The sequence below is a fragment of the Triticum aestivum genome, chromosome 3A (genome assembly GCF_018294505.1).
Source record: "Triticum aestivum cultivar Chinese Spring chromosome 3A, IWGSC CS RefSeq v2.1, whole genome shotgun sequence".
Taxonomy (NCBI): domain Eukaryota; kingdom Viridiplantae; phylum Streptophyta; class Magnoliopsida; order Poales; family Poaceae; genus Triticum; species Triticum aestivum.
Window position 1 is genome coordinate 750,320,668 of NC_057800.1, and position 10,875 is coordinate 750,331,542.

The following is a 10,875-nucleotide window of genomic DNA, read 5'->3' on the forward strand; positions in this document are numbered from 1 at the left end:
GCACCAGCCCACTAGGGGCTGGTTCCCCTCCCACTTTAGCCCATGGGGCCCTCCGGGATAGGTGGCCCCACCCGGTGGACCCCCGGGACCCTTCGGGTGGTCCCGGTACAATACCGATTACCCCCGAAACCTTCCCGATAGCCGAAACTTGACTTCCTATATATAAATTGTCACATCCCTGCTTTAGTCATGCATTAGGATTGGTTGAACATGTGCATCATGTTTAAATTTATTTTAAACTTGAAATGGGGGCTAATCAACCCCAACACCCCCCTGAAAATGCTAATCTCCAACAATTGGATTTTCAATGAACCCAAAATGCCCTTCATAAAAGCCCACCATTTTTGGTTCTGGTTTAAACCTCTGCCAAAAATGGCCTTGCAAATTATGGAGCCATTCTGGATTTTTGAACAAGCCATAAATATTTGAATTTGTGCATTTTAAATACTATAAATATTTTAAAGTGCTCAAATACTCTTGGAAGTATTTTTAGGCAGTTGAGAATAAATATTTTAGTAAGTTTCACCATGTTTCTACAAAATTTCCATTTAATTTGCTAGACTATTGATGATAGTTAACTTCCAGACCAAAATCACGAGGGCTACATAATATTATATATAGCAATATGTGTTACATCTAGCCGCGCAACTAAGCAGGTAACCGTGCTACTTGGTACTAATATCGTTTAACACATTTTTAGAAAAATGCAATTAACACTTTTTAGCATAAATGTAATTAACACTTGGCAAATGAAGCTTCATGAGCTATTACTTGGAGGGTCGTAAAGAATTAACTATGATGGTCCAAGAGTATTGTAATTATAAAGGCTAGGGCCCACAGAGATAAGCTCTTAATGAACTCTCGATGCATGCTCGGCTTTCAAACACAAAACCATCCAGTGCATGCATGGACACTAATTTCGTGAATTTATTGTCAATCGGTAACATATGCATCTTCTAAGTCATCCCATCAATCTTATGTTATATATTACAATGCATCTACCTCGATCTGGATGAAACCTTTCCTCAATAATTAGGTTGTCTCCTTATTATAGTAATAATTAATCAATGGCTTCTAGTCGTGGGAATTTAGTTGATATGTAGAAAATGCCTCCGCTAGCGGGGTTGGCCACTGCGATAGATATGGTACAGATGGACATTCCTCAGCCGTTAGGGTTCAACACTGGGACGGAGATGTAGATACGGCACTTGTTTATGTCTGTACCACCGCCTCCACCGGAATTTCCCGCCGAGATGGAGATGCTGTAGCAGGCGCTTGAGCCGAACGCCCGCTTCTTGTATTGACAAGAAGATAAGATCAACACCCAGTCTAAGTCATGCTGAACATTCTGTAAATACAAGGTGAACATAACTCATAAAGTTGTTGATTTTTTTCAAAAATTTCTTGAACAATTTAAAAAATGTGAGAGCATTTTGAAGTGTTATGAACATTAATTAAAATTACACAAAGATTTTCTTCATATGTTACAAACATTTTTATAAAATTGTGTGGGAAAACATTTTATATGTTGTGAACATTTCTCCTATAAACCTCTCTACACTACCCACTGTTCTGGGGTGTTCGGGGCACGCATGCAATCTGGCTCACACGATATGCCTTGCTGGCCTGATTTTACGGCGCTTTCAAAATAAAGAACCCGGGGCAGCTATTCGAGAAGCAGACGTGACGGGCATCCTCCTGCTCGGTCCGGCAGATGACGTTCTTCTTCCTCCCTCGCTCACAGCAAGGGAGGAAGAGTGTGTGTAACTACGTCTCGGTGTCGATGGGTTTATATAGCAAGCGCCGGTGAGAATCGCTTCACTGAGCTACATACATTAAAAGTCGTGATAGGCCATGGGATTCAATTCGGTATTCGCTGAGCTGTGTATACTAAATCTCATGGGTCAAAGGATGACAACATGCACCAACTAAAAATTGCTATATCCGAACAACTAAAAAACATAAACTTAAGCATGAAAAATTGCAAGATATGACCAACTAAAAATCATAAACCCGGGCATTAAAGAAAGCAAGACCAGAACAGCTAAAAATCATGAACTTGTGCATGAAAAACATGCCTCTGAACAACTAAAAAGTCATGAACTTAAGCACGAAAAAATTGTAAGATCAAAACAATTGCAGCACCTTAGCCACAGAGCGAGCAAGTAATGGCAGCGTCCAACGGGGGGGGGGGGGGGTGAAAGCGGCCGGAAAAAGACCGTCATCCGCCGGATCGAGCAGGACGATGCCACGCACGTCTGCTTCTCCAAGGGGTGCGTGGGGTTCTTCAGCAAGGCGAGCGATCTAGCGGTCCTGACCGGCACCCAGGTGGCCGCTCTCACCTTCTCGCCCGGTGGCAATGCCTTCTCCTTCGGCCACCCCTCTGTCGACACCGTCGTGGAACGCTTCCTGGTGGGGAAGGGTGCCGGGGTTGGCGCGAGGGAGGAGGGTGCTGCCAGTGATGATCAGAAGATGGAGAAGCGGCACCAGGAGTTCGACGAGATGCGCACAGACCTATCCGAGGTGAAGAAGTGGACCGAGCGCGAGGAGGTCACCGCGAATGAGCGTGACACGGGGGAGCCGATAGCGGCTTGGGTTGACCCGAATGTGCGCGACATGGGGGACGAGGACATGGTGGCCTTCTTTGCCGCGCTGATGCAGGTGAAGGACATCGTCTCCGAATGCGCCAGCCAACAATGTACTAGTGTTGACTTGTTTTCTCAGTGGACACACACGTTCAATACTAGGGATGACTTAACATGGTAACAAGCGGACATACAATTCTCATCAATAAAACGAAGCTCCATTTTATCCATCATAATACGGACTTGACAAGCCTTGAATATATATTAGAATGGGATATAGTAGACCCAAACACTTTTTTTAAAAGAAGGAAAACCTCCGGCCTCTACATCAGTAGACCCAAACACATGCACCAAAGAGAATGCTTAATACATGCCTGTAGATACGCCTCAAACCAGACTGCGGTGCATCCACAACAACATATCCAATTGTTTCGATGATGTGCCATGGATCAAACACACGAGCTTGTGATACGTGCTCGCGACGTCTTGGGTGGGTGAGTGGGTTATTTCTCTTTTCTCTCGTTAGTACCGTCGATGCCAGATATGCTTCCGTGGATCACAGGTTTTCTATACTGGCTTGGCAATATATAATCGGTCATTGTGTCAAAAGGTGTAAGTCGTGCAGAACCAGACAAGGGCACCATTGTGTCAAATAGGCTACATCTTGTTTAAGTGCATGGGAATATTGCAGAAGAATTCTGATGAATATACAAGGATGAATATATTTGTTGAAAGAAAGAGATAAACATATCATGGCATTATGAAAAATAATGAACACATTTTTTATTTATGATCGAGGATTTGATCCAAAATGTGAGCCCGGAAACTTCCTCACTGATAATTTCACTCCCATAAAAGAACGCGTTAGAGGCGACAACATGCATATGAGGTGAATGGACAAGCTAGGTTGTGACTGACCAATAGAGAATGTTGTAGCAGCCATAAAAAGGCAATGAAAAATAGCTACAGTCTATGATCTTTTTGGGAGTGAAAAATAATGTCTCAAAATATTTCAATAACAAAAAGCTAGAATTGCATCAGATCAAGTGATACTCCGACAAAGACAATCATAGTAATTAAGATGAGGATATGACGATAATACAATATTAATCAAATAGACAGTTGTAATACAACCTGGGCTAAGAGGTAATTTGATTCATCAATGAGTTAACAATAATTATAAGCAATTTCTTAAAAAATGATTGATCTGAAGATAGGGAAACATATGGATGAGGGCAAATCGAAGAGGAAAAGTGGGTAAAACATATGAAAACCAATGGATTCCACATCGATCCAAAACACCAATTTTATCTAGAGGTTTTTTAATGATCCCTTCTTGAACATTTAAAAGTAGGGTTAGAGGAGAGAAGTCCTATCATAGAATTTCTTGGAGTTGTTCAAAACAAAGGTCTAGTCATATTAGACCTGTGGGAATTTCCAATGGAATGCAACATGCTATAGTACTTTTAGAGGAAAACACACACGATGTATAATCTCCTACTTTATTTACTTATTTCTTGCATTAACATGACCTTAGTAAGTTTCACCATGTTTCTACAAAATGTCCGTTTTATTTGCCAGACTATTGATGATAGTTAACTTCCAGACCAATATCACGAGGACTACATAATATTAAATATAGCAATATGTGTTACATCTAGCCGCGCAAACGAGCGGCTCACCCTGCTAGTAGGTACTGATATCGTTAACACATTTTTAGGAAAATGTAATTAACACTTTTTTAGCATAAACGTAATTAACACTTTTTAGCATAAATGTAATTAACACTTGGCAAATGAAGCTTCATGAGCTATTACTTGGAGGGTCGTAAAGAATTAACTGTGATGGGCCAAGAGTGTTCTAATTATAGAGGCTAGGGCCCAGAGAGATAAGCTCTTAATGAACTGTGGATGCATGCTCCGCTTTCAAACACAAAACCATCCCGTGCATGCATGGACACTAATTTCGTGAATTTATTGTCAATCGGTAACATATGCATCTTCTAAGTCATGCCATCAATCTTATGTTATATATTACAATGCATCTACCTAGATCTGGATGAAACCTTTCCTCAATCATTAGGTTGTCTCCTTATCATAGTAATAATTAATCAATGGCTTCTCATCGTTGGAATTTAGTTGATATGTAGAAAATGCCTCCGCCAGCCGGGTTGGCCACTGCGATGGATATGGTACAGATTTATATTCCTCGGCCGCCAGGGTTCAACACTGGGTGTCTCTACAACCGCCTCCACCGGAATTTCCCGCCGGGATGGAGATGCTGTAGCAGGCGCTTGAGCCGAACGCCGGCTTCTTGTATTGACAAGAAGATAAGATCCACACCCAGTCTAAGTCATGTTGAACATTCTGTAAATACAAGGTGAACATAATTCATAATGTTGTTGATTGTTTTTTCAAAAATTTCTTGAAGAATTTAAAAAATGTGGGAGTATTTTTAAGTGTTATATGAACATTAATTAAAATTACACAAAGATTTTCTTCATATGTTGCAAACATTTTTACAAAATTGTGCGGGAAAACATTTTATATATTGTGAACATTTCTCCTATAAACCTCTCTACACTACCCACTGTTCTGGGGTGTTCGGGGCACGCATGCAATCTGGCTCACACGATCTGCCTTGCTGGCCTGATTTTATAGCGCTTACAAAAATAAAGAGCTCGAGGCAGCTCTTGGAGAAGCAGACGTGATGGGCATCCTCCTGCTCGGTCCGGCAGATGACGGTCTTCTTCCTCCCTCGCTCACAGCAAGGGAGGAAGAGTGTGTGTAACTACGTCTCGGTGTCGGTGGGTTTATATAGCAAGCGGCCGGTGAGAATCGCTTCAGTGAACTACGTACATTAAAAGTCATGATAGGCCATGAGATTCAATTCGTTATTCACTGAGCTGTGTACATTAAAACTCACGGGTCAAAGGATGACAACATGCACCAACTAAAAATTGCTATATCTGAACAACTAGAAAACATAAACTTAAGCATGAAAAAATTGCAAGATATGACCAACTAAAAATCATGAACCAGGGCATTAAAGAAAGCAAGACCCAAACAGCTAAAAATCATGAACTTGTGCATGAAAAACATGCATCTGAACAACTAAAAAGTCACGAAATTAAGCATGAAAAAATTGCAAGATCTGAATAATTGCAGCACCTTAGCCACAAAGCGAGCAAGTAATGGCAGCGCCCAACCGGTGGGGCGGGGGGGGGGGGGGGGGTGGCAGCGGCTGGAAGAAGACCGTCATCCGCCGGATCGAGCAGGACGATGCCCCGCACGTCTGCTTCTCCAAGGGCCGCGTGGGGTTTTTCAGCAAGGCGAGCGATCTAGCGGTCCTGACCGGCACCCAGGTGGCCGCTCTCACCTTCTCGCCCGACGACAATGCCTTCTCCTTCAGCCACCCCTCCACCGACACCGTCGTGGAACGCTTCCTGGTGGGGGCTGGCGCGAGGGAGGAGGTGCTGCCATCGAAGATTAGAAGATGGAGAAGCTGCACGAGGAGTTCCACGAGCTGCGCACGGACCTAGTCAAGGTGAAGAAGCAGACAGAGCGCGAGGAAGTCACAGCGAAGCAGCGTGACGCGGGGGAGCCGATAGCGGCTTGGGTTGACCCGAACGTGCGCGACATGGGGAACGAGGACTTGGTGGCCTTCTTTGCCGCGCTGATGCACGTGAATGACGTCATCTCTGAATGCCCCAACCAGGTTCTCTTTCGCGTCGACGTGAGCCGCACGGAGGAGGTGGCCCCGCCGCTCCCGATGCAGCTCTTCGGTGGCAGTACTTTGGAGCTCGGTAGCAGCAGGAGCATCAGATGCTGATGGCGACGCTGCCTCCGCATGAGGTGTTCGCCTCCGAGATTAATATGTAGCAACAGATGTTGATGGGGCTGCCTCCTGCACAGGCGTTCACCGCCGGGATGGATAGGCAGGAGATGCCTCCACCGTTGGTGTTCGCCGCGGGTATGGAAATGGAGGAGATGCAGATGGTGATACCTCAGCCGCTAGGATTCGATGATGAGATGGGGATGCCTCCGCCACCAGAGATCACTGCTGGGCTGGAGACGAATGTCGGCTTCCCGTTCCCGTACTGAGAAGATGCGCTATGTCGATCCGTTCAAGTGAAAGCATTAGACAATGGACGATAGTTCGTCGATCTGTTGTCATCTAGTTACATCTGGATGCAATCTTTCGTCAAATTTTATGTCGTTTCTTTATTATCAATAATTAATGGCTAAATCTGTATTGTCCTGTCGCTGGCTACTGGCATTTAATGAAATACAGACATCTTCTCAAATGTACTACAAACATTCGCTGGCTACAGGATTTTGAGCCAGCAATGTACTAGTGTTGACTTCTTTTCTCAGTGGACACACACGTTCAATACTAGGGATGACTTAACATGGTAACAAGCGGACATACAATTCTCTTCAATAAAATGAAGCTTCATTGTATCCATCGTAATACGTACTTGACAAAGCTCGAATATATATTAGAATGAGATATAGTAGATCCAAGCACATGCACCAAAGAGAATGCTTAATACATGCTTGTAGATACCCCTCAAATCAGACTGCGGTGCATCCACAACAACATATCCAATTGTTTCGATGATGTGCCATGGATCAAACACATGAGCTTGTGATACGTTCTCGCGGCGTCTTGGCTAGGTGGGTGGGTTATTTCTCTTTTCTCTCGTCAGTACCGCTGATGCCAGATATGCTTCCGTGGATCACTGTTTTTCTATACTAGCTTCGCAATATATAATCGGTCATTGTGTTAAAATGTACAAGTCATGCAGAACCAGACAAGGGCACCATTGTGTCAAACAGGCTACATCATGTTTAAGTGCGAGGGAATATTGCAGAAGAATTATGTTGAGTATACAAGGATGAATATATTTGTTGAACGAAAGAGATAAACATATCATGGCGTTATGAAAAATAATGAATAAAAATGTTATTTATGATTGACGATTCGATCCAAAATGAAGAAATTGTACACCCACTATCTAACTAATGTGAGCCCGGAAACTTCCTCATTGATAATTTCACTACCATAAAAGAGTGTGTTAGAGGCGGCAACATGCATATGACGTGAAAGGACAAGCTAGGTTTTGACTGACCAAAAATGTTGTAGCAAAAATGTTTTCAGCAATAAGGCAATGAAAATAGCTACAATCTATGATCTTTTTGGGAGTCAAAAATAATGTCTCAAAAAAATTCAATAACAGAAAGCTGGAATTGCATCAAATTGAGTGATACTCTGACAAAGACAATCATAGTAATTAAGATGAGGATATGACGATAATACAATATAAATCAAATAGACAGCTGTAATACAACCTGGGCTAAGAGGTCATTTGATTCACCAATGAGTTAACAATAATTATAAGAAACTTCTTAAAAAATGATTGATCTGAAGATAGAGAAACATATGGGTGAGGGCAAACCGAAGAGGAAAAGTGGGTAAAACATATGAAAACCAATGGATTCCACATTGATCCAAAACACCAATTTTATCCAGTGGATTTTTAATGATCCCTTCTTGAACATTGAAAAGTAGGGTTAGAGGAGAGAAGTCCTATGATAGAATATCTTGGTGTTGTTCAAAACAAAGGTATAGTCATATTAGGCCTGTGGAAATTTCCACTGGAATGCAACATGCTATAGTACTTCTAGAGGAAAACAAACATGATTTATAATCTCCTACTTTATTCACTTATTTCTTGCATTAACATGACCTTAGTAAGTTTCACCATGTTTCTACAAAATGTCTATTTAATTTGCTAGACTATTGATGATAGTTAACTTCCAGACCAAAATCATGAGGACTACATAATATTAAATATAGCAATATGTGTTACATCTAGCCGCGCAAGTGAGCGGGTCACCCTGCTACTTGGTACTAATATCGTTAACACATTTTTAGAAAAATGTAATTAACTCTTTTTAGCATAAATGCAATTAACACTTGGCAAATGAAGCTTCATGAGCTATTACTTGGAGGGTCGTAAAGAATTAATTGTGATGGGCCAAGAGTATTCTAATTATAAAGGCTAGGGCCCAAAGAGATAAGCTGTTAATGAACTCTGGATGCATGCTCCGCTTTCAAACACAAAACCATCCAGTGCATGCATGGACAATAATTTCATGAATTTATTGTCAATCGGTAACATATGCATCTTCTAAGTCATCCCATCAATCTTATGTTATACTAGATCATATAGGCGCGCGTTGCCGCGCCCGTCCATTTAAAGAGTTTCAATAGAATTGTTTGAGAAATGTTGAGTTGAACATATCATAAAATTCATATGGTTCAAAATATTATATACCAGAACCTCCAAAAGGGAGAAATAAACTATGCTGCACAATGTAATATACAAAAAATAAATCAATCCTAATGTTTATGTTCCCTAAAGAGAATGTCATTTCTATATACGGGCTATATTTCTGTACAATGCACACATGCAATAATATTAGGGATGGGCAAGAGAGGCTCAAATTACCAACAATCTAGGGAGTCGGCTATAAAGGGATCGCCTCCTTTTGAATCAGTAAAATGATGCACGCATACCTTGCTGGAGCTTGCCAACATCATGGTATGCCCACATGACACTAATCTTTTTCACTGTGCAAAAATGAACACTAGTGAAATGCCAATACCAGCACATGGTGAATACTAAGATGAACTAATTGGTTGATGTCTTAAGGATAAAAACCACCTATGCCCTATGTCGCTACAATGCTACCTCTAATCATCCCTGTGGCAGCTACAAAAGGTCCCAGTCAAATTGTATAAGGAAAGATAAGATAAACATCATAGAAGTAGAAAGAAAATGAAGTACATACATTCAAAACACAGGTTACCAAGCCTATGAGTGAATATACGCACCATATCTTCCTTTCTTGGCAAGGAAATAGAAAACAAACACTTGAAACAAAGGAAATAGAAAATATTCATTATGAGTAAAAACAGGTAGGGTTCATACTTCATACCTCACGATATATAGGGCAATACATGACATTGATTTTCTCAAAATTGCGCTAGGAGATTTGTGTTATTTCTTCCATGTTAAGTCACATAGCTGCAAATAAAGTACTCCCCCGTTCTAAATTAGTGGTCACACAAACGGATGTATCTACCATTAAAATATGTCTAGATACAACTAATATGGATTGGAGGGAGTAACATAATTACCCTCCTTGCTAACAATTTTGTCAGTTTGTGAATGTCAAACTGTTGGTTGAATAAAGAATAGCTGAAAATCTGGAATGAATAATTTACCATTGAGAATTGTATTAATCAATAGCATATACATGATATTTTACGACTATGTCTTAGAAGTTAGAATAAATACCACAGAAAATAAAAATACAACAGCAGATCTTAGTTTCTGTAGGTTGCTTAAAAGTTAAAATATGAGATGCAGAGCTGTAACTCTTTTTCCAGAAATAACTTTTGAAATAAAAATTACCATACAAATAATGAATTGCTCACTTCTTGAGACAAATATATCTTCCCGCCACTAGGATACCAAGATACAAATGTATATTCTCTCCATCGACTTGTGTGCTGGTCTCACATTTTCAACCAATAGTGTATATGTAACTCCAGAATCATGAGTACAAGATGACGTCTAAGCAGCAGATCAGAAGTATTGGATGGTCACTTATCCATGCATTTTGATTAGTCTAGGTACCTAAACCATAATTAATCAAGCACAGTTGATAGCCTAAACAAAAAGATAGGGAAGATCATCTCATTATTTCTTGCAAAAAAATGAATCAAGGGTGAAGTAGATGCAGTAAATGTAGTCATGTAGATCTAGGGCAGTTGGAATATGATATAAGTGCTCACCTAGATCTCAACAGAGAACGGAGAAGAGCAGCAGTCACTAACATCCTCATCGCCTGTATCATCTTGCCATCACGGCAAAACTGTCATGCATGGGAAGGTGAGAAAACATCCCGCCGTTGCCCATTTGTGTCGCTGTCTTTGGCGAGAGGGCGCCGACGGCGCCAGCGGCCACCGCAGCCGCCATGGACGAACGCTGCAAGACACGAAATTAAAACCAGTAACGAAGGGCTACGGATGAGGAGTAGGGGGGTGCATGGGGGTGCGTAACTGGCTTGGAGGCGTTCACGCAGAAGAACACGGCTGAACGGCGACGCATCGAGGAGGAAAGAGCGACGGCGCATCGAGGAGGGAAACTGCTAGCTCGCTTGGGGAGGATAGCGATGGAGGTGCACAACCTGGGCTGTTAGCATTAGCATCCAAA

At 41.7% G+C, this 10,875-nt stretch overlaps 1 protein-coding gene across 1 annotated transcript; it reads left to right on the top strand.

Moving 5' to 3' along the window:
- Positions 1-5,778: 5,778 nt before the first annotated feature.
- LOC123059713 (agamous-like MADS-box protein AGL62) lies at positions 5,779-6,688 on the top strand. The gene is given in 3 exon segments (XM_044482207.1): positions 5,779-6,058; positions 6,061-6,338; positions 6,467-6,688. Coding segments are annotated over 3 exon segments (780 nt in total).
- The last annotated feature ends 4,187 nt before the right edge of the window (positions 6,689-10,875 follow it).